General features: G+C 53.9%; 1 protein-coding gene across 2 annotated transcripts; it reads left to right on the top strand.

Annotated features, from left to right (window-relative positions):
* The first annotated feature begins 1,119 nt into the window (after positions 1 to 1,119).
* Scamp2 (secretory carrier membrane protein 2) lies at positions 1,120 to 22,801 on the top strand. 2 transcript variants are annotated; one of them, XM_070042890.1, is made up of 10 exons: positions 1,131 to 1,283; positions 12,358 to 12,426; positions 12,576 to 12,674; positions 13,216 to 13,338; positions 14,247 to 14,364; positions 15,267 to 15,395; positions 16,107 to 16,272; positions 18,133 to 18,234; positions 21,094 to 21,214; positions 21,429 to 22,801. In XM_070042890.1, the coding sequence occupies exons 1-10, from the start codon at positions 1,227 to 1,229 to the stop codon at positions 21,561 to 21,563; spliced, it is 1,119 nt and encodes a 372-aa protein (XP_069898991.1). In that variant the 5' UTR covers positions 1,131 to 1,226; the 3' UTR covers positions 21,564 to 22,801. The 2 variants fall into 2 exon arrangements, with proteins under 2 accessions (XP_069898992.1, XP_069898991.1); XM_070042891.1 differs by lacking the exon at positions 13,216 to 13,338 and having other exon boundaries at positions 1,120 to 1,283.
* The last annotated feature ends 148 nt before the right edge of the window (positions 22,802 to 22,949 follow it).

The raw sequence follows: 22,949 nt of genomic DNA on the forward strand, positions 1-22,949 counted from the left end.
GCATACATGTGTGTGTGCGTGTGCGCGTGCACACACACACACACAATAATGATGGTTTATTCCTGTAATATCAGCATTAAGGAGACCAAGACAGGAGCCTCACTCTACATAGCAAGACTCACAAAACCAACACCCTACCTGGTTGCCAGTGGCTCACACCAGTAATCCTAGCTATTCAGGAGGCTGATATCTGAGGATCATGGTTCAAAGCCAGCCAGGGCAGGAAAGTCAGAGAGATTCTTATCTTCAATTAACCACCACCAGAAAACCGGAAGTGGGGCTACGGCCCCAGTGGTAGAAAAATAACATATCTGTAGTTACGACACGAAGAATAAGATATCAATAGCAACTGTCATCTAGTCCTGGGTAAAAAAATGATGGCGGCTGAATTCCATAGCAGATATGTCAAATTCTGAATTGGGCACGGTGGTGCACACCTGTAATCTCAATTCTGAATTGGGCACAGTGGTGCACACCTGTAATCTCAACGTAAGTATAGCTGAGACAGGAGGATCAAATAGAGTTTGATGACAACCTGGGCTACATAATGAATCTGAGGCTGGCTTGGAGCTAGAAGCTGAGATCCTGTATAATAAAAGAATTATAATGTCAAGGGAAACAAAACCAGGAAGGTATGAGTTTGTAGGGAGGAGATAGCCAGGTTCCCACGACTGATGGACGACTCCATGACTGACTCCACAAAGAAATGACTCCATCCATAAATGCTGATGTCCAGGTTCAAATCCCCACTCGCAGGAGCCAAGGGATCCTCAAGCTTGACACACAACTGGGGACCAGAAAGCTTTTCTGCCAGACCCCAAAAGAAGAGGGGGCTCAGCCAGGGTGGGGTACTTTTGCATGGCCCTCTCTGCTGGTCCTTGTCACCCCGGTCCCACTTTGGGGAGTTTACTGCAGGCTGAGAGGCATCTGGGAAGGCCTGCGGCCCCTGGGTTCCCCCTGCGCCCCTGGGACCCCGGGGTGGGAGTGCCGGGGGGAGGAAGTAGAAGGAAAGCAAATGTCCATCCTTCACTGTGCAGAGGGCGGGGCGGGGGGCGGGGCTGGCCTCTGTGACGCAAACAGACCACGCTCCCTGGGAGGGCACTACGCATGCGCCAGAACGGCTTCCTGGCTCCCGGAAGTGGAGGGTCTACACAGATCGCCGCTGGGTCTGGGTGCCCGGAGGCGGCAGCGCTCTCGAAGTTCGCTGGCTGCGGCCTCCGACCGCCATGTCGGCCTTCGACAACAACCCTTTTGCGGACCCAGTGGATGTGAACCCCTTCCAGGTAGGACTCCCCTCAACTCACAGTAATTCTTTCTAGGGCAAGGGCCGACGCCCGGGCCTCTTTCGCCGGAGCCCGGAGACGTGGCGTTGGAGGGACGGGGCCTCTGTCCAATGGGAGAGCGGGCTCTGAAGAGCTGGCCTATTGGAGCGTGCGGGGGGCGGGACTAGCAGCAGGTGGCTCCGCGAAGGGGGCGGGGCGCCACCGTGTTGGGAGAAGTGGGGTTTTCTCGCACCGGGGGGGGGGGGGGGGGACTCGGTACCCTTGCGTCTGGGGGCTGCCGGGAAAGGGCCTGGAGCCGGCGCGATAGGACCCTCTCGGGGCCCCCTTCTAGCACGAGAAGGAAGCCTTAGTGTGGCGATCGCGTTCCTGAAGTTGTGAGCACACACCTGTTTCGAGTCACCTTAGGAGAGGGGGGTGACGGGAACCATAATGAGGAAGTCGTCTGATGGGATGGAGAAGTGTGGAAAGCCCAAGACATGCCGCCACCACCACCACCTCCACCACCCCCGTCACCAGCAGCAGCAGCAGCTGCTACGAAACTGGCAGAGAAAAAGTCTAGGAGAGTCCCCTCAAGGCTGGGAGAACAGAACAGGAGAGCCCAAGTTGAAAGACTGGATGAGAATTCCACACCTTGCCTGGTGCTGGTGGCTCACGTCTATAATCCCAGCTGCTCAGGAAGCTGAGGTGTGAGGATGGACGTTCGGAGCCAGCCCCCCCACTGCGGCAAGAAAGTCTGTTGTGTGACAGTTTCATCCCCAATAACCCACCAAAAAAGCTGGAAGTGGAGCTGTGGTTCAAGTGGTAGAGGGCCGTCCTTAAGAACAAAAAGCACCTTGGCCATGGTTCCCCTTGGGAGTGGTTTTTGGGGACTGATAGGAAAATCCCCCAGTTTGGTATGGAGGAGCGGTGAAGGGGCACCGAGTGCGTCTTGGAACACGGGAAACACCCATGAGTGGTTTAAAGTGCACTGACCTATGAGCTGGACTGACCTTTGGAACAATCGAGCAAGAAATGATCTTCTGACTTAGTGCCAAAGCTTCCTGCCCGTGAGCAGAGAGCACAGAGGTGTTCATTTTCTAAGGTGAAGGGGCTGGGACTCTCTTCATGACTGCTCAGAACCAGTTCTTGGGGAAGCGTGTTTGGCTGACTGCTGACTGATGCGCCCTGATGTTTCTGCTCAGTCAGGATGTCAGCAGGCACATGAACTCATCTGACTTGCACTTTAGGTCGATCATGGGTAATTTCCAAATTTCCTGCAGGTGTTAGGGGAGCCCTTTCTCTGACTCGGACCTTGAATCCTTTCAAGGGTCAGAGCAAAGGAAAGGAGACTTCAACGGAAAAATTCCACAGTCAGCCAGGCACCAGTGGCTTTCACATGTCATCCAGGCTGCTCAGGAGGCTGCGATCTGAGGATTGAGATTTGAAGCCAGCAACTTGGGCAGACAAATCTAGGAGACTCTTATCTCCAGTTAATCAGCAAAAAATCTGAAGTGGAGGTGTGGCTCAACTAATAGAGCACCAGCTTTGAGCAGAAAAAGCTAAGCAAGGGTTCAAGGCAAGCCCTTGGACCAGCGCACACACAAAAACATTTCCAGTCATAAGAGTGGAAATTTCAAGCTGCTTGGCCAACAAGGTGACTTAGCCAATAGGAGCCCTGAAGGTGAAGTGTGGTTGCTCATTCCTCGCTACACTGGAGAATCCTGAGCATTCCTTTTGGGCTTGATGCTCCCTGGCAGAGTGATTGCAAGGCCCTCGTGTCTTACATAACACAAATGAGCAGCCATCTCCATTGAGTAGGGAGAGAACATTTGCATTTGTTTCGTTATTGTCTTCTGCTGTTTCTCACTTTATTTATAAAATGCTGTGTATTACTGGGATTTGGGTTTTACTGTTTAATTATGATCCTTTTGTAGTTGTTGTTGTTGTTGTTGTTGTTGTTGTGTGTATAGTGATCCTGGGGCTTGATCTCGGGGCCTGGGTGCTGTCCCTAAGCTTTTTTTGGCTCAAGGCTAGCTCCCTGCCACTTGAGCCACAGCTCCACAAAGTGTCAAGGACTCTTACCCTGGCTGGCTTCAAACCTGAGTCTTCAGATCTCAGTCTCCTGAATAGGTGGGATTACAGGCATAAGCTACCCATGTCCTGCTCCCCCCCCCCTTTTTTTTTCCATCAGAATCAAATAAATTTTTTGCTGACTGCAGCAGCAGTCAGCTGTCCAAAACTGCTAGAGAGCTTTTTTGGTCAGTGGGTAGAATTGTTCTGCCTTGTATTAATAGTTCCTTCAATGTCTTCACCCACATCTGTGGTCTCAGAAGTGATTATGCAAACAGAGAGAAGCAACTTCTGTATGGCCACAAGTCAGCCCGCAGACAGCCCCAGGATATGGCAGGACAGGAAACAGCTGTTGGCCTGCAAACCGGCAACATCTGGTGAGGAGCCTGTGTGAGCACAGAGAGGGCTGCTGGCTGCAACACTGCACCCCGCATCCTGGCTGCACCCCCTCATCCTGGGCTGGGCTCAGTTTCCCTTTGTTGTTGTTAAAAAAGTTAAGCTTGTTGTTTAACTTAAGGGCTGTCTCTTAGTTTTTTCGCTCAAGGCTAATGTTCTACCACTTGAGCCACATCTTCACTTGCAGCTTTTTGTTGGTTAATTGAAGATAACAGTCCTCATGGACTTTCCCTGCTCAGGCTGGCTTCACACTTCGATCCTCAAGTCTCAGCCTCCTGAATAGCTAGGATTATCAGCATGAGCTGCCTGAGCCCTGCTTGAATTAACTTTTCACCGTTGGCCCCGGGCACTAATGGGAGGCGCAGCTTTGGATATGGGTTCAACACTCTTAACATCTCCCCCCTCGCCCCCCAGTTCCTCTTGAGCAGAGCTGTGGGACGTGGCTTCCTCAGTTGACTGGGTTTGAGCCCAGCTTTCTTGACTCAGGGTGTTGGCACAGAGATCAGGAAGGAGCAGGTGGAGAGGTGGCAGACGCAAACTGTCACACCTAGTCAGATTCCAGACCAGTCGGTGTTTTTTTTTTTTTTTTTTTGTCACACCATATAATGCTGGATTGCAAAAATAAATTTGGCATTCAGAGTCTGTGGTTTGAGGGTAGGAACTGAGAAGTTTCTTAGAAATCTATTCTGACCTCTTCAGGGGGTGGGACACATCCTAGTCACCGGCATTGCCAGCATTAGCAGCAGAAAGGGGACCAAGCCTGGGTCACAGGCCCCAGACCCTGCTGTTTTAAAAATGTGTGTGAGCTAGGCACCAAGTGGCTCAGGCCTATAATCCTAGCTACTACTCAGGAGGCTGAGATCTGAGGATTGAAGTTCAAAGCCAGCCCGGGCAGGAAAGTCCATGAGACTCTTTTTTTTTTTTTTTTGGTCCAGTCATGGGGCCTGAACTCTGGGCCTGAGCGCTGTCCCTCAGCTCTTCAGCTCAAGGCTAGCGCTCTACCACTTGAGCCACAGCACCACTTCCACCTTTTTTTTCTTTTTGCTTATGTGGTGCTGAGGAATCGAACCCAGGGCCTCAGGCATGCAAGGCAAGCGCTCTACCACTGAGCCAACTTCCCAGCCCTCCATGAGACTCTTATCTCCAATAAAGTACCAGAAAACCGGAATTGGTACTATGACTCAAGTGGTAGAGCGCTAGTGTTGAGCTGAAGAACTGAGGGACAGCGCCCAGGCCCAGAGTTCAAGCCCCACAACTAACAGAAAGAGGGGGAAGGAGGGAGAGGGAGGGAGAGAGGGAGAAAGAAAGGCAACCAGGCTCTGCCTACCCTGTATTATTAGAAAACTTCAGCCATGTGCTGGTGGCTCACACCTGTCATCCTAGCTATTTAGGAGGCTGAGATCTGAGGATCATGGTTCAAAGCCAGCCCAGGCAGGAAAGTCTGTGAGACTCTTATCTCCAATGAACCACCAGAAAACCAGAAGTGATGCTGTGGCTCAAGTGGTAGAGTGCTCACCTTGAGCTCAAGAGCTCAGGGACAGCGCCCAGGCCCACAGTTCAAGCCTCACAACTGACCAAAAGAAAAAAAGAAAAGACTACTTCCTTCAGAGGACAAGCTGTGAGTAGAAAGTTAAGTCGCTCCGAGGAGGAAGCTGGGACCTGCAGGGCAAGCATGGTTTTCTCGCCCGCACCAGCACCCCTGTGCCTCTGCTAATTATAGCCCATGCACTCTGTGCTCTGGCTCCTCGGGGCCCTCTTTACTTGGGACCAGATCCAGGGTGTCTGCTTCCAAAAGTTTCTCATGAGTCTTGTCAGGTGATGGCACAGAAAGCTAAAGGGAGGCATTGTACGGTTTTATGTTTTGGCAGTCCACTAGAAATCAGACCACCCAGGCGAACGCCAGGGCTGCTTTTCCTATGCATACTCCTGCCAAGTGATCGCCAGCTCAGGAGAGGGGGTGTGAAGGAGGTTGGGGTGCCAAACAGAGGAACCCTTTCAGCGGCAGTCTCCTGTTCACACATTGCCTCCTTACATTTGAGAGTCTTGGCGCTGTAGCTCAAACATTTCCTCTGCAAAGGGAAGAGGGCCAGGGGGGCAGCAGATGTGCGGTGTGGGTGTGGACACAAATACATGAAGTTTCCTGCTCCTCCTGAGGGTATCAGTGCCCCCCATCAGCTTTGGGAACCCCCCAAGACAGGACCAATTGTCTTAAGAAATTTGAAATTATCGTAATTGGGGGCAGGGCACATGCCTGGGATCCCATAGGCAGAGAGCGTGAGGATCAAGGTTCGAGGATGATCAAGGGCCAGGGCCAGCCCTCCAAATAGCAGAAACCTTGTCTGAAAAATAAAGAATAAAAGAACATGAGGTCAGTGCTGCCTAGCAGATGTGGGCCCCTGAGTTCAAACCCCAGAACTGGGCAGGGGGAGAGGGGGAAGAAAAAAAGAGAGATTTTGTCAGCTGCTGGTGGCTCGTGCCTGTAATTCTAGATACTCAAGAGTAGAGATCAGAGCCGGTACCAGTGCCTGTAATCCTAGCTACTCAGAAGGCTGAGATCTGAGGATTGCAGTTCAAAGCCAGCTTGGGCAGGAAAGTCCATGAGACTCTTACCTCCAATAAACAACCAGAAAACCAGAAGTGGTGCTGTGGCTCAAGTGGTAGAGCACTAGCCTTGAGCTGAGGGACAGCACAAAAAAAAAAAGAGTAGAGGGGCTGGGAAGGTGGCCCAGTGGTAGAGTGCTTGCCTTGCATGCATGAGGCCCTGGGCTCGATTCCTCAGCACCACATAAGCAAAAAGCCGGAAGTGGTGCTGTGGCTGAAGTGGTAGAGCGCTAGCCTTGAGCTGAAGAGCTGAGGGACAGCGCCCAGACCCAGAGTTCAGGCCCCACAACCGGACCCAAAAAAAAAAAAAAAAAAAGAGTAGAGATAGGAGGATTGTCATTTGAGACCAGTCTGGGCAATAACTTGTTAAGACCCCATCTTCACAGAAAAGGCAGGGTGTGATGATGCATGCCTGTTTCCCCCTAAGGTGGAAAGTATAAATAGCATCATAGGTCTAAGCTGGCCTGGGCAAAAAGTGAGATTCTGTAACCAAAGCAAAAGGGCTGGAGGTGTGACTCAGGTGCTAGAGCACCTGCCTAGCAAGCTTGAAACCCCTAAATGTAGTACTTAGTACTGCACCCCCTTTTTTTTGTTGGTCATGGGGCTTGAACTCTGGGCCTGGGCGCTGTCCCTCAGCTGAGATCTAAGGATTGAGGTTCAAAGCTAGCTCGGGCAGGAAAGTCCGTGAGACTCTTGTCTCCAATGAAGCACTCAGAAAACCAGAAGTGGCGCTGTGGCTCAAGTAGTAGAGCGTTCGCCTTGAGCTGAAGAGCTGAGGGACAGCGCCCAGACCCGACAAAACAAAACAAAAAAGCCAAAAATAAGAGAGAAAAGAAATTTGAAAATGGCAAGTTTCTAATAGCTATACACAATCGGATGGCAGTGCCCCTACCCTTATGCTTAGTAACTGAAGACAGGCAAGGTGTCAGAACTTGGCCAGAGAACAAGAGAACGTTATATTGTCTCCATGGGTAAGGTAATCCTGGGTTCAGAGAATGGTAATGTTTAACCGAGGCAAACGCTTGCTGCCCATCCAGAGGAGAGAGCTCTGTGCACGGCCTTTGTGACTCAGCGGGCGGGGCCCCTTCAGGATGCCCATGGGCCCCGGCTGAATGGTGACGGCCGACCCTGTCCCACAGCACAGCTGAGCGCTGGCCACCCATAGTGACCGCACACCAGGCATGGTGAAAAGCTGTGGGCTCAATAATCCCAGCTACTCAGGAGGCAGAGATCTGAACCTCACAGTTCAAAGCCATCGTGAGTAGGAAAGCCCATGAAACCTAGTATCAACACACTCACACAAAAAACAAACCCAGGACTGGGTAGGTGGCTCAGTGGTAGAGTGCTTGCCTAGCACGCATGAAGCCCTGCATTTGATTCCTCAGTACCACATACACAGAAGTGGCGCTATGGCTCAAGTGATAGAGTGCTAGTCTTGAGCAAAAGAAGCTCAGGGACAGTGCCCAGGCCCTGAGTTCAAGCCCCAGGACTGACAACAACAAAAAACCTAAACCCATACTTGGTTGTATGTGCTCACCCCTCTGCTCCTGTGTGTAGCCTGGGCTGCTCCTCGCTCTAAGGTCCTGTGGTCTCCATGAGTGGGGAGCCTGGAGACCCCATTGCTGAGGTACATGCTTGTTTATTCCCTGGCTGCTCCCTCGGCCTGCTCAGCCTGTTTTTCAAGAGACCCCATCCTCACTGTCCAACAGTGAGGACATCAGGGCCCCTGAATTACATCTGCATGTGGGAGTCTAGATCCCTGGTCTCAGCCCCTCCACAGCTTCTAAGCGATATCTCAGGCCTACCCTGCCCACATCCTTATCCTCCACCTCCCTCCACGCCCAGCCTGCAAAACCTGTTTCTCCTTTCCCACAGTCACCAGCCCGGCCGAAGGTGGCACTTTAACCAGCCATCCAGGCTGGCACCCCTCCCCCCCCACTCTCTCCTCCTTCCTTCCCCTCCATTCCTGCACTGTAGTCTTTCCACTCCTGATCACCCCACAGTGCTGAGCCAGTGCCGCCACCTCCTCCTCTTCCTCTTTCTCCTCCTTCCTCTCCCCCCTCCTCCTGTCCCAGCAGTTCTTACCACCATCCATCTCTGGTTCTCATTGCAGCCTGGATGCCTGGATGGTCATTGTGCACACCCAGCTCACTCAGCCCCAATTGTTCCCCATTCTGAGTACCCCGCCCCTCTTTTTTCTTCGTCGTGGGGCTTGAAGTCTGGGCCTGGGCGCTGTCTTTCAGCTCTTCAGCCCAAGGCTAGTGCGCCACCACTTGAGCCAAGGCACTACTTCCAGTTTTCTGGTGGATCATTGGAGATGAGTCTCATGGAGGGCTGGGAAGGTGACTCAGTGTTAGAGTGCTTGCCTTGCAGGCATGAGGCCCTGGGTTCGATTCCTCAGCACCACATAAGCAGAAAAACCCAGAAGTGGCTCTGTGGCTCAAGTGGTAGAGTGCTAGCCTTGAGCTGAAGAGCTGAGGGACAGCGCCTAGGCCCAGAGTTCAGGCCCCACAACTGAGAAAAGAAAGAAGAAAAAAAAAAAAGGAGTCTCATGGACTTTCCTGCCAGGTCTGGCTTCGAACCTCGATCCTCAGATCTCAGCCTCCTGAGTAGCTAGTATCACAGGCATTAGCCACTGGCACTCCAGCAGGTGATTGTGTTTTTAAGGTAAAAGGAGCTTTGGGGGCCTACAGGATGCCTATCTAGCCAGCACAGGCCCTAAGCGCAAACCCCATTACTGCCAAAACAACAACAAAAAAAGTAAAACTAACAATCCACTGATAGAAAACGTGGCAGCTAGGGCAGAAGGCATCCACACTGCCTGTGCTAGCCATTGTTTCGATGTGTATTCCTGCCTGAATTTTTTCCTGTGATTACTTTTGACAAAACTAATGTGGCACTTACATAACAAAGCCCGTTCTGTCTGCCTGCCACCTTGCAGCTGTGCCCGGCATGACGCTGTGCCCTTCCAGGGGACATGCGCAGAAACCTACCTTTGCTCTCCAGTGCCCCTGACTGCCCCCCAGGGACAGTCGTACATGGTTTGTCATATTTCCTGCGGAAGGATTCTCGCGTTCTGGGTCAGGGAGCTTCAAGGTCACTTGTGGCTTGTGTGCCAGGGCCCTGACAGCCCTCTGGGGATAGCTTTTCTCGGCCTGTGACACTCAGCCTGGTTCCCAGCAAATGGGACTTCACCACGGCTCAGAGCTTCAGGCCATTGGTGACTCTTGCCTCCCAGAGAGAAACGCCTGGGATTTTTAGCTTGTGGGGTATTTGTTTGTTTTTGTGCTGCTACTGGGGCTTGAACACAGGGGTCTGGGTGCTGCCCCTGAGCTTTGTCATCCAAGGCTGGCACTCTGCCACTTGAGCCACAGCTCCACTTCTGCCTTTTTGATGGTTAGCTGGCAATAGGAGTCTCACAGACTTTTCTGCCCAAGCTTGCTTTTTTTGTTTGGGTATTTGTTTTTGCCCATCCTGGGGCTTGAATTCGGGGCCTGGGCTGTGTGTCCCTGAGCTTCTCTGTGCTCAAGGCTAGTGCTCTACCACTTGAGCCACAGCACCACTCCCAGCTTTTTTCTGGTACTGAGGAATCGAACCCAGGGCTTCATGCATGCTAGGCAAGCACTCTACCACTAAGCCACATTCCTAGTCTCCCAAGTTTGCTTAGAATGTGGATCCTCAGCTCTCAGCCTCCTGAGTGGCTATAGAATTACAGGCATGAGCCACTGGACATGTCTCTTATGAGGTCTTTCTTTCTTTCTTTCTCCATTGGTATTATACAGTTATGTATAATTGCAGTTATATAAGTCAGGTAAAGAGTACATTTCTTTTTGGACATGGTCACCTATGGGATATTTCTTGAGTGTGTTTAGAGGGAACAGAAGTCACTCTTACACTGGGAGCTTGCTGGGGGCAGCCATAGCAGGAAAAGACTGGAGAAAGTCATCTGACTGTGGCTTGCAAAATGGCTAGGGCTTGGCCTGCATGAGCAGGATGACCTGGCACACATTAACTGTTGCATCTGAATGAAAGCAACTGTGTTCAGGAGTTTATTCCAGGTTATTAATTCAGTAACGGGCGTGAACCAGGCTGGGCAGCTAGGGGCTCAGGTTACTCTTACTGGGTGAAATTTTAGTCTCCACCATCCTGTCTTAACTCCTTGACCCACTTAGAGCAGTTGACGTCATTTGGTGAGAGGAAGAGGAGGTTGGTGCTGCCAGCATCTGTTTGCCCCTTGGAGTAAAGCTTTAGTCTGCAGGCCGTAAGTGTAGCCTTTGCTGGAAAGACCATCTGTGGGTCTGGGGTGCTTTCTCCCCCAACTCCATCCCACCTCTGCATTGGAAAGGGAAAGGGCGTCTTGTGTGGGCCTTGGGCTTCCTCGCAAACGTGCACCTTGGGCATGTGTGTGCCTGCACCTGAAACTGCTCCTCAGTTGTCCCTCCAGTCCCCTGTCCTGTTGTGACTCAGACTCCAGTAACCCGTTCCTGGGCTGCTGGGTCTGATTTCAGTGACCTGAGCAGCCTCGCTCGGCTCAGGGTGGGTATCCGCTGACTAGGAAAGGAGAACACTAGATACTGAGTCCCAGTCTTCCTTGCAGGGAGCCAGGTGATTCTGGGAGAAGACTACTAGTTGAGGCTGGGTGCCGTGACTCAAGCCTGTACTAGGTGACTCAAGCCAGCTACTAGGAAGGTAGAAATGAGAGGGTAGTGGTTTGAGGCCAGAAAAAAAGTTAGAGATTCTATCTGAAAAATAAAGCAGGAACTGTGGGGCTCAAAGTGGTAGAGCACTAGCCTTGAGCAAAAGAGCTCAGGGACAGCACTCAGGCCCTGAGTTCAAGCCCCATGACCGACAAAAAAGAAAAAACTGAAGCAAAGAGGGCTGAGGATGTGGCTCGAGATAAAGTGCTTGACTAGCAAGTATGAGGCTTCAACCTCTAGGACCACAAAAAAGAGAAAAAGAGCAAGGTTGCTAGTGGTTCATGCCTGTATCCTAACTTCTTAGGAGGCTGAGAGCTGAAGATCGGGGTTCAAAGCCAACCCAGGCAGGAAAGTCCATGAGACTCCTAATCTCCAAATCACCAGCAAAAAGCCAGAAGTGGAACTGTGGCTGAAACGGTAGACAATTAGCCTTGACCACAAAAGCTCAGGGACAGCTCCCAGGCCCTGAGTTCAAGCCCTAGGGCAGGAAGGAGGTGGAGGGAGAGAGGGAGGAAAAAGAATTATAACTGTTTTTTTGTTTTGGGCCAGTCCTGGGGCTCGAACTCAGGTCCTGGACACTGTCCCTGAGCTTCTTTTGCTTAAGGCGAGTGCTCTACCACTTCTGGGTTTTTTTTCTGTGTACGTGATACTGAGGAATTGAATGCCAGGTTTCGTGCATGCTAGGCAAGCACGCTACCGACTAAACCACATTCCCAGCCCCAATAAATGCTTTCTATAGAACAATAACTAAAAGAGTGCAAGTACGTACATCTCCATCTCGGTCACTCGCTACCACCTCTCCACAGACCCTGGTTCCTGTAGCAAATTCAATATAAGCACAGTCCTGTGAGTGCAGGGTGCTCAGGGCCCTTAGATGGCTGCCTGCCTCCCATTTCCAGGGGAGAAGGGATTCCAGCTATGTAGGAACAGAGTGTGTGCAGCCTCTGATTGAGGCCGCCCTGGCTGGGCAGGTGATCAGCAGCCTCAGTGCTGCTCTGCATCACAGGGGTCCTGCTGACTGCTGCCCAGGGTTCACCCTCTCCCTGATTTCTTATTTATTTATTTATTTTGATGCTGGGGCTTGAACTCAGGGTTTGGGCACTGTCGCTGAGCTCTTTTGCTCAAGGCTGGCACTCTGCCACTTTGAGCCACAGCTCCACTCCAGTTTTTTTGGTGGTTCATTGGAGATAAGCGTCGCCTGGACTTTCCTGCCTGAGCTGGCTTTGAACCGGGATCCTTAGATCTCAGCCTCCTGAGTAGCTGGGTATATAGGCATGAGCCACCGTGCCCCAGCTTCCCCAGTTTCTAATGCTGCTTTCTCCCCTTCTCAGGATCCCTCTGTGACCCAGCTGACCAACGCCCCCCAGGGTGGCCTGGCTGAATTCAACCCTTTCTCAGAGGTGGGTGACGCGGCCCTGGCTGTGACCTCGGGGTCGGCCATTGGGGGTCTGTGGGCCAAGAAACTGCTGAGGAAGGCCCAGGGCGTGGCCCTTCCCTGGGGGTGCCACAGCCAGGCCCCTCATCTCCCTCTGTGCTCCGACCCACACAGACACATGCGGCCACCACGGTTCCTGCCACACAGCGCCCCGGGCCCTCGCAGCCAGCGGTTCTGCAGCCCTCCGTGGAGCCCACGGAGCCGCACCCCCAGGTACGGTGGCTGCCGGGGCTCTCCTCCCCGGAGGGAGGCCACCCAGACCCGGAGCGGGACCCCAGGCTGCTGGTGGGGAGAGGACCCCCTTGCCAGTCCCTGTAGATCTATGGTCACTTGCAAGTGGAGAGACCGCCTTGCCAGTCGGTACTGCCACCCACCACCCACCGCCACCCCACCATACCCTCTGCTGACAGAGAGCATTTGCCCCGCCACCCAGGGCGCATGCGGCCTTCTCTTCTCTTTCCTGGGCCCTGGCTCTGTGTGCGCATGTGCACATGCGCGCACAGCTGGGGCTCACGCAGTGCATGTGAAGCCCAGGCTCTACTGCTGAGCTCCATTCCCTGCCTGTCTCCTCCCCGCTGCTCCCCCAATCCCCTTATTCCTGCCCCTGTCTTCCCACTTCTTGTTGTCCCATCCCCAAGTCCGGTGACCCTGGTCTGCTTTGTGCTTACCCCCCTCCCCGCCATCCCCTTCCCGCCCTCCTCTGGGCCCCTGGCTGCCCCCCGAGCGCGTCCCACAGTGGAGTTGTGTGTTCCAGCTTAGGCAGGCCAGCAAGTTCCTTCCCGCCCGGCTGCTGGCGGCGGGCGAGCTCTCAGAGAGGCAGATGCTGCTAGGAGGAGATAATATCCTCAGAGACAGCTACCTGCGAAAGCTGCCCAAGGTAGGCCCAGCCTAGGGGAGCACGAGGGGGGCCAGGCAGCCCCCGAGCACGGCGGGGCTCAAGCCCAGGGTGGTCTGCAGGGACCCAGCCCTGCTCTCCTGGAGGCACTGACTTGGGGAGTTGGGGCTTGAGACCCTCAGTGAGGTACTGTGTGCTTGGTTCTCCTGACCGCACCGCCTCAGTGTGACCCCTCTGGTCTGTCAGAGGACCCACGTGCCATCTGCTCCCCGCAAGGAAGCCAGCCGGAACCGGGGTGGCCAGTAGCAGCAGCAGAGCCCCAGGCCGAGTTCTGCCTGCCCAGGAGGAAGAGCTTGGCCTCGGCATGCATGGAAGCCAGGCAGAGCAAGGCGGTCCTTAGGTGGTTGGCCAATCACGAGGGGTGTAGGGTGGGCCAAGAGAGTGCAAACCCCTGGGCTCCAGTACACACAGCCTGCCCTGCACGTGTCCCCTGCTGCCAGCTCTTCACTGTCCCCAGTCTCCCCATGGCCCCCTGCGCACAGCCTGCCCTGCATGCACAATCTGCCCTGCACGTGTCCCCTGCTGCCAGCTTTTCCTGGTCCCCACTCTACTCCTCCCCGCCCCCAACTCTGCACACAACCTGGATCTCTGGGTTCTGACTTCAGCCAGGGCTCTTGTGAGGTCTTTTCCCCCTCTCCTTCAAAAGTGTCTATAAGAAGTGGTCAAGGGGACATTTCAGGGCTGAAGGACAGGAGAGCCCTGGAGTGGGCAGAGTCAGAGGTGGTGTGGGGGTGCAGGGAGACGGGTCCCCTTGGCCCATCACTGTGGAGCTCCTGGTCCCTCAGACATGCTGTGGGGGGGGGTACTGTCTCGGGCTCTGCCCATCTGCCTAGGTTGACACTGTCCTTCTGTCTTTGTGTCTGGCTGCCTCCGGTCCCCATTCTCTCCAGGCTGTGGTGGCTGCAGCCCAGGCAGGCCTGCTCAGGCAACAGGAAGAACTGGACAGGAAAGCTGCTGAGCTCGAGCGCAAGGAGCGCGAGCTACAAAACACCGCAGCTAACTTGCATGGTAAGGGAAGGCTGCCAAGGCCCTGGCCAGAGACTGGCCATGCAAGGAGCCCTCCCCACACCCACCTGAGCCGCCTTTCTCCTGGGCATCTGCAGAGCTGCCAGCGCTTCTGATGTTCTCAGAGGTTGTCAGTCCTGGGAGAACTGGGGAGGAAAGTGAAGACAGGCTGGGTGCTACTCAGGAGGCTGAGATCTGAGGATTGAGGTTCAGAGCCAGCCAGGGCAGCAAACTCCGTGAGACTCAGCTCCAGTAAAAAAAATAGGGCTAGGGAAGTGGCGCTGTGGCTCAAGTGGTAGAGTGCTAGCCTTGAGCTGAAGAGCTGAGGGACAGCGCCCAGGCCCAGAGTTCAAGCCCCACGACCGACCAAAAAAAAAAAAAAAAAGACACACAAAAATCGGGCTAGGAAAGTGGCTCAATGGTAGAGTGCTGGCCTTGCATGCATGAGGCCCTGGGTTCGATTCCTCAGCACCATATAAGCAGAAAAAGCTGGAAGTGGTGCTGTGGCTCAAATGGTAGAGCGCTAGCCTTGAACTGAAGAACTGAGGGACAGCAGACTGACAGAAAAAAAAAAAAAAAAAAGTTGAAGATACACTTCATCCCAGCTCTGAAATTCTTTGCCCTGTGTGTGTACATGCCAGTACTGGTGCTCATGTTCTTGCATAGTTTTTCCACAGAGGGCTGGCACTCTACCACTTGACCCACACCTCTACTTCCAGCTTTTTGCTGGTTACTTGGAGGGAGAGAAGTGTCTTTGGAAGTTGTCTGTTCCCCCAAGTTCACTCCAGATCACGATCCTCAGATGTCAGCCTCCTGAGTGGCTGGGATTACAGGCGTAGGCTACCAGGGCCCAGCTTGTTGCTGCTCCAGAAGCTGATCCCTCCCTCACTTCCTGTCTCCTGCAGTGCGGGAGAACAACTGGCCCCCACTGCCCTCTTGGTGCCCTGTCAAGCCCTGCTTCTACCAGGACTTCTCCACCGAGATCCCCGCCGACTACCAGCGCATCTGCAAGATGCTCTACTATCTCTGGATGTGTGAGTCCCACTCCTGCCGGCGTCTCTGCCATGCGTGTCTTTCCCTGCTGTGTGGGGTTTCTGCAGATGTTGCCCTCCCAGGGCTGGGGCCGAGTGCACGGTCCTTGCACCCACAGGCCGCTCCCTGTTCGGGAACCGTCTCAAGAGGGCCAGCTAAGCAAGGAGACTTCAAGTCCCTGGACAATTCCTGTAGTAAGCGGCCTGTAGCCAGGCACTCATGTCTCACTGGCTGAGATCTGAGGATCACAGCTAAAAGCCAGCCCAGGCAGGAAAGCCCAGGAGACTATGTCTGATTAGCTACCAAAAAGGCTGGAAGGGGAGCTATGGCTCAAAGCTGTGCAGCACTAGTCTTGAGCCAAAAAGCTCAGGGATGGTGCCCTAGGATCTGAGTTCAAGTCCCAGGGCTGGCACCAAAAACAAGTGGTGCACAGTAGTGAAAAGCCTCTAGGCCCCCTGGATGAGGAAGGGGGCGCTAGGTCACTTCCTAAGGCCCAGCCCTGAGTGCACCCCCCCCCACCTGCCTCCGGGAGACAGGGGGGCTTGTTGCTCCTCGTGTGAGGGCCTAGGAAGCCGGGACTGGAAGCTCACCCTGCCTCGGCCAGACCCAGTCCTCCCAGCATGGTCCTCATCTCCTGTCCTAGGGTGGGCGCCCCGTGGGGAAGCCCTTCACCCATCTTGGCTCAAGCCCCGTCTCTCCCTGCCCTCCCCCAGTGCACTCACTGACTCTGTTTCTGAACCTGCTTGCGTGCCTGGCCTGGTTCACCAGCGACATGGCCGGTGGCGGAGGAACGGCCTTCGGTCTCTCCATCCTGTGGTTTGTGATCTTCACCCCCTGTGCCTTCCTTTGTTGGTACCGACCCATCTACAAGGCTTTTAGGTGAGTGGAGTGGGCGCAAGGGGCGAGGGTATGGCTGGGTCCCAGGCCCCAGGCCCCTGTCTGGGGCTCAGCTTTCCTGTGCCCGCCTGACAGAGCCAGGATCACGAGCCCCTTTCCTCAGTTGTACCTCAGGCCTGCCCAGGCCCCGTCCTTATTGGGAGGGAACTTGGCTTGTGGGCAGGTGCTGAAAATAGGTAGCTCTTCTCCAAGCACCAGTAGCTCACGCCTGTAATCCCAGCTATTCAGGAGGCTGAGCTGCGAGGGTTGAGGTTCAAAGCCAGCCTGGGAAGGAAAGTCCCTGAGACTATTAATTCCAGTGACTCACCAAAAAGCTGAAATTGGGCAGGGAGTGTGGCTTAGTGCTTAGCATGCATGAAGCCCTGGGTTCGATTCCTCAGTACCACATAAAAATGGGAAGTGGCGTTGTGGCTCTCAAGTGGTAGAGTGCTAGCCTTGAGGAAAAGAAGCTCAAGGACAGTGCCCAGGCCCTAAGTTCAAGCCCCAGGGCTTCCTCTCAAAGGTTCTGAATCAGTCTCTGTAGAGTGCTAGGTGGGCACACTCAGCGGCCAGTCCTGTGAGCCTGAGTTTGCACGGGCCCCCTCCCCCAGGTCCCTGGGGTCACACTTGATGCCTTGAGATCTGGGGTCCCAGCAGGACCCCCTTGTCCAGGACCCCCTTGCCTGAACCCCCACTGCATTCCAGTACTCAAGGACATACAGGTACACCGCACCACTCAAGCACTTGGGGAGTTTATTCAATGTTGGTATTACCAGATCCTACTTCTTTTTTTGTTGTTTTTGGTGGTGGTCCTGGGGCTCGAACTCAGACTCTTGTGCTTTGTTTAGCTTTTTCACTCAAGGCTGGTGTTCTGCCACTTGAACAACACCTCCACTTCTGGGTTTTTGCTGGTTGATTGGCAATGAAAGTCTAATACTTTACTGCCCCACATGGCTTTTTGAACCTGTCCTCAGATCTCAGCCTCCTGAGTAACTAGGATTACAGATGTGAGCCACTGACTTCTCAAATAACTTGTTGCAGAAGCTGGGAAGGAGGCTCAGTGGTAGAGTGCTTGCCTCTCATGCATGAGGCCCTGGGTTCAATTCCTCAGCACCATATAAGCAGAAAAAAGCCAGAAGTGGTGCTATGGCTCAAGTGATAAAGTGCTAGCCTTGAGCTGAAGAGCTGTGGGACTGCGCCCAGGCCCAGAGTTTAGGCCCCACGATTGACCAAAAAAAAAACCAAAAACTTGCACCCAGGGGAGTTTTGGAGATCAAACTCAGAGCCTCGCATACATCCTCAGCCCTTGGTCTGCAGTGTTTTTATGATTGTGCCTTTGGCCTTGACTTTCTTTCCTGGTGGTACTGCAGCAAGCACTGCACGAGATGGTTGCTAGGCTCTTTATATTGTGCACTTATCTGGCCCCCAGTCCTGAGGCTTAAATTCAGGGCCTGGGTACTGTCCCTGAGCTTTTTTGCTCAAGGCTAGCACTCTACCACTTGAGCCACAATTTTGGTGCTTTATTGGAGATAAGAGTCCAGAAATTTTTCCTAACCCAGGCTGGCTTTGAACTGTGATCCTCAGATCTCAGCCTCCTGAGTAGCTGGGATGACAGGTGGGAGTCACCAGTGCCCAGCTATATTATGCCTTGAGGGACCATCTTGATCAGAACTGTACGCAGCAGGAGGCAGTGCATTTCCACTGTGGCGGCATTGCGTGTGCACGTCCTTAGGGACATGTGGCTAGTCCATGGGGCTCTGTCTCCTTGTCCCCTGGCTCCGTGAGGAGAGGCGTCACCCCCACTAAGGAGTGGAGAAACATGGTCCAACCCTCATGACTGCCCGTTTCCCTATCTCCCCACAGGTCTGACAACTCTTTCAGCTTCTTCGTGTTCTTCTTCGTGTTTTTTTGTCAAATAGGGATCTACTTCATCCAGTTGATTGGCTTGCCTAACCTGGGCACCAGGTGAGACTTGGGGCATTACAGAGGGAATTCGTTTTGGGTGATGTAGAAGAGCCCCACTTTTGCCATGAAAGGAGGAACTCCTGGGCCTGCTTAGATCCATCTTGGACTCCTTTCCCTAGTGTTTTTTCTTTTTATTTCTATCCTGCTGGGGATGGAACCCAGGGCCTTTATACAGACTAGGGTAGGTAATAAGAGAGGAGAATCTCACAGACTTTCATCACAGACTGTCATCTTCAGATCTCTGCCTCCTGAGTAGCTAGGATTACAGGCGTGAGCCACGGGCTCTGGCCCCTTTCCAGTTCCTTATCAGTAGCCTTTCCCGTCTGCCCGTGCTCTCTGCTGTGGGGTATGCGTGGACTTGGCTTGAACTGTTAGAACTGCGGCTTTTCTCTTGTCACACTTGCCTGCAGGCCGACGGAGGCTCAGGCTTTCACAACCCCAGAGCTGCACACCTTTCTCCAGAGGCCTAGGGCCTGCAGAGATGGCCCCACCTTCCCTGGCTGGCTGCATCCTGCCGTCCTCCTTGAGTCCCCCATCTTCCTTCCTACCCCAGTGCACAGGGAGCACTGCTGAAAGGTCAGGCTGCCCTTTGCCTGAGCATGTGAACCTGGAGACTTTTATTTTGGTCCCTGCTGCCAGTCTCCCTGCTGATTCTAGTCTGGCCTCTTGTGGTTGATGGCCCCAAGCAAGATCCTGGTAGCAAAGCTGTGATCAATTAACTGTGTGGACCTGGATTCAGAAGCCTCAGTTCTGGTCCCAGCCCTCACTGCCCTACCTGGGTTCACCAAGACGAGCTCAGCCTCCTCTCTACCCCCCTGCAGAACATTGCTGCCACTCTAGATGGAGATCCTATCCCCTTCAAGCTCTCATTCCCAAGCCCCTGGCTGCCATTAAACGGGCCTTGGTGCTCATGCCTGTATCTCATACTCAGGAGGCCGAGATCTGAGGATCAAGATTTGAAGCCAGCCTGGCCAATAAAGTCTCCATGAGATTTTTATCTAATTGCCACAAGTGGAAAAAATCCACAGGGTGAGGTGGCTCAAATGGTTGAATACCACTCTTGAGTGAAAAAGCTCAGGGACAGTATCCAGGCCCTGAATTCAAGTTCTAGTACTGGCACCAAAAAAAAAAAAAAGTCATCTTGGGCTACATAGTGATCCTATGTCCCCAAAACAAAAGTTACTTCTGTGTTCTTCTAAGAATTGCATAGTTTTAGCTCCTTATATTTAGAATTTTGTCCTGTTTTGAACTAATTTTCACATATGGAGAGGTAGGGTCAGTTCTGTATCATATCTGGTGAAGTTGTCCAGTACCATCTGTTAGGGGCTTTTTTTTTTCTTCTGCCTATTCTGGGGCTTGAACTCATGGCTTCCCACTCTTACTGGCTTGTTTGCTTAAGACTGGTACTCTAGCACTTGAGCCATACCTCTAAGTTGCCTGGTTTTTTTTTGTTGTTGTTGTTGGTTGTGGGGGTTGAACTCAGGACCTGGGCACTGTCTCTGAGCTCTTTTGCTCAAGACTAGCCCTCTACCACTTTGAGCCACAGCTCCACTTCTGGTTTTCTGGTGGTTCATTGGAGATGAGTTTCACAGCCGGGTGCCAGTAGCTCACACCTGTAATCCTAGCTACTCAGGAGGCTGAGATCTGAGGATCAAGGTTCAAAGCCAGCCTGGGCAGGAAAGTCCGTGAGACTCTTATTTCCAATAAACCACTCAGAGAACCAGAAGTGGCACTGTGGCTCAAGTGGTAGCCTTGAGCTGAAGAGCTGAGGGAAAGTACCCAGACCCAGAGTTCAAGCCCCACAACCGACAAAAAAAAAAAGTTTCAGAGACTCTTGCCCAGGCTGGCTTTGAACTGTGACTCTCAGATCTCAGTCTCCAGAGAAGCTAGAATGACTACCCAGTTAGTTTGGCATTTTTGCCGGTTAATTGTATATAAAGTCTTGGGGCTTTTCTGCCTGGGCTGGCCCTAAACCTTGATTCTCAGATTTCAGCTTCCTGAATGGCTGGGATTACAGGCCTTGCCCCACTGGCACCTTCCTGGTTGAAGAAACTATTTTTTCTTCTTTGGTTTTAATACTCTTGTACTCTTATTACTTAGTTGGTAGGAATTTGGGTTTGTTTGTAGATTCCTGGATCCTCTCCATTATCTCTCGGGCCATAGATCTGGGGTTTCTTTCTCCAGGCCCACGTGTTCTTTTGATTTCTGTGGCTTTGTAGTAAGCTTTTGAAATCAAAAAGTAAGAGGAGGGCTGTGTGGCTCAGTGGTAGAGTGCTTTCCTAGCATGCATGAAGCCCTGGGTTCGATTCCTTAGTACCACATACACAGGAAAAGCCAGAAGTGGTGCTCTGAGGCGCAAGTGGAGAGCACTAGCCTTGAGCAAAAGAAGCTCTAGGACAGTGCCCAGATCCTGAGTTCAAGCTCCAGGGCTGGCAAAAAAAAAAAAAAAAAAAAAGCATGAGAATGTCCCTTTATAGGTTGAGAGGTTGAGGATACTGGGGCTCAGCAAGTGACATGATCCATTAAAGACAGACAGAGTCCCTGGGTCCTGGCGAGAGAAGCTGAGGTGACCGGATGATGCCCAGAGAGATGCCTCAGGAGTGAGGATGGAGGCGGCCTGTGCCCGCCCCCCCCCACGCATGGGATGAGGCCCTGCCCACTGCTGCACCTGACACCTCGCTCCAGACTTTCACAGTCTAGATTCCCTGTGGGAGGCTACATTCGGGCATCTGCGCAGTGCCCAGCCCCCTTGTCAGTGCCAACCCCCATGGGGGGGGACGGAGGCCCACAGACTGGTAGGTGCCCAGGTGGTGGGCGGGGCCAGTGCTGACTCCTCCCACCGACCTGGCTTCCCTCTAGTGGTTGGCTGGCAGCCCTGTCTTCCATTCATCAAGGACCCTTGGCTGTGTCGATCATCATGATGGTGGTCGCCGGCTTTTTCACCCTCTGTGCTGGCCTCTCACTCTTCCTCCTCCAGCGGGTAAGTGGACTGGGGGGGGGGGTGCCACAGCAACCCAGCAAACTCCTGCCCCCCCCCTCCACAGTTGGGCCCCCAGAAGTCCAGGGCCTTGGTGTGAGGCTGTGGGGCGGGCAGCCAGGCAGGGTTGGGCTGTAGGCAGCCCCTGTTAGAGTGTGGCTTGGGTGGCCAGGCCTGGGCACCCCGGGGCAGGGTCCTCACCCCAGCCTCCACCCAGGTGCACTCCTTCTACCGGCGCACGGGAGCCAGCTTCCAGCAGGCCCAGGAGGAGTTCTCCCAGGGCATCTTCAGCAACAGGACCTTCCGCAGTGCCGCCACCTCTGCCGCCCAGGGAGCCTTCCAGGGCAACTAAACCTGCTGACTGCCCTCCTGCCCCGGCCTCCCCTCTCGCCTGCCTTCTGAGCTGCACTTGCCATGGGTGCTTTATGCAGTGGCTCTGCCCAGCACAGACCTGCGGGGTCCTTCCTCAGCAATCAGCGCCTCCCCAAGGACCCCAGGACCCCAGGGAAGGGCGGGGGCAGGGACAGGGATTTTTTTTTTTTTTTTTTACATGCGAGAAAAGCAAAAATAACATAACTGTCTTTCCTTCTCTGGTAATGGTTTGGTAGGGGTTTTGTCTGGAAGCAAAAAGTCCTTTTGAGTGAAAGCTGTCTTTCTTCCTGAAACACGCAGGAAGACGCACACGCGTGCACATACACACGAGATCATTGCCGAGCCAGGCCCCACTCCACCAGGAATAGTTAGCTGGCAGCCTAGACTCCACGCCTGCCCCGCCTGCTCAGGCTGGATAGCTCTCCGCTTTTGGGGGCTGCAGTGTGGAGGAGCAGGCTAGCCCGTCGCTCTTCTCCCCAGATCACTGTGCAGTGGTCTCCAGGACCTCCAGGCTGGCTGCCCATATTCCTCATGGACAGATCCAAGCCACCTTTAGGCCCCTGCATGGTCCCATGCGCCCACCCCTGGTGCCCCTGGGAGCCCTCCCTGAGCCCTTCAGACTTTCTGAATGTATAATGGGTCGGTTGGCCTTGGAGGATGGGGAGAGATGGACAAGGTTGTTCACAGGGCTGTGCTGCCCAGTCTCTGGCAGTGTTTTGGGAAGTCTGGCTTCCCGATATGATCTGCTTGGCTCTGGTTGGTTTGACTTCCTGTCCTCCCAGAGGCCCGCTGCCCTGCCCTGTGCCTTAGCCACACTCCCAACCTCACCCTCCGCAGTACCCAGCTTGGATGGCTCCCAGGGAGGGCGGGGGTCACCCCAGAAACCGGGTCCTGCAGGCGGGACTGCCGCACCTTTCCTGGCTGTCTCCCACACCACAGTAGAGGCTAGGTCCCCTCCACTCTAGTGGTCTCCGGGTGTGTCTCGGCAGCGCCCGCGCCCTGCCCTGCAGAGCTGGGGCAGCTGGTGTGGGCGTGGAACTTGCCCCCAGCTGCCAGCGTCGGACTGTGGGCCCAGCCGGGGCCGTCAGACCGCACAGGTCTACACGCCCGGACGACAGCCACCAGGGTTTTGTAAACTTTCTGGTATTTTTTTTCCTCCATGTACAAATGTATATGTATGTCTCCATTTTTGTGCTTAAATAAAGACATTTTCAGAGAGCCCCGGTCCTGCTGCCTTGGTGAAGATGAGCGGACTGGGGACGCAGCCTGGCCCTTACCGAAGGGTGTTCCCCATCCCCGCACTCCGGGCACCGCTGAGCCCCCGGCCCCAGCACCCTGATGGCATGTGGGGGACCTCCAGGCATCG

Source organism: Dipodomys merriami, unplaced genomic scaffold (genome assembly GCF_024711535.1).
Source record: "Dipodomys merriami isolate MVZ:Mamm:240054 unplaced genomic scaffold, mDipMer1.0.p SCAF_33, whole genome shotgun sequence".
Taxonomy (NCBI): Eukaryota; Metazoa; Chordata; class Mammalia; order Rodentia; family Heteromyidae; genus Dipodomys; species Dipodomys merriami.

What these genes read in the sequence shown, in the direction of transcription:
- Scamp2 (XM_070042890.1), top strand. Translation starts at nt 1,227, where the DNA reads ATGTCGGCCTTCGACAACAACCCTTTTGCGGACCCAGTGGATGTGAAC. An exon ending in TGGATGTGAACCCCTTCCAG is followed by an intron (nt 1,284 to 12,357) that starts GTAGGACTCCCC and finishes TCCCCTTCTCAG; the next exon opens with GATCCCTCTGTGACCCAGCT. An exon ending in ACCTGCGAAAGCTGCCCAAG is followed by an intron (nt 13,339 to 14,246) that starts GTAGGCCCAGCC and finishes CATTCTCTCCAG; the next exon opens with GCTGTGGTGGCTGCAGCCCA.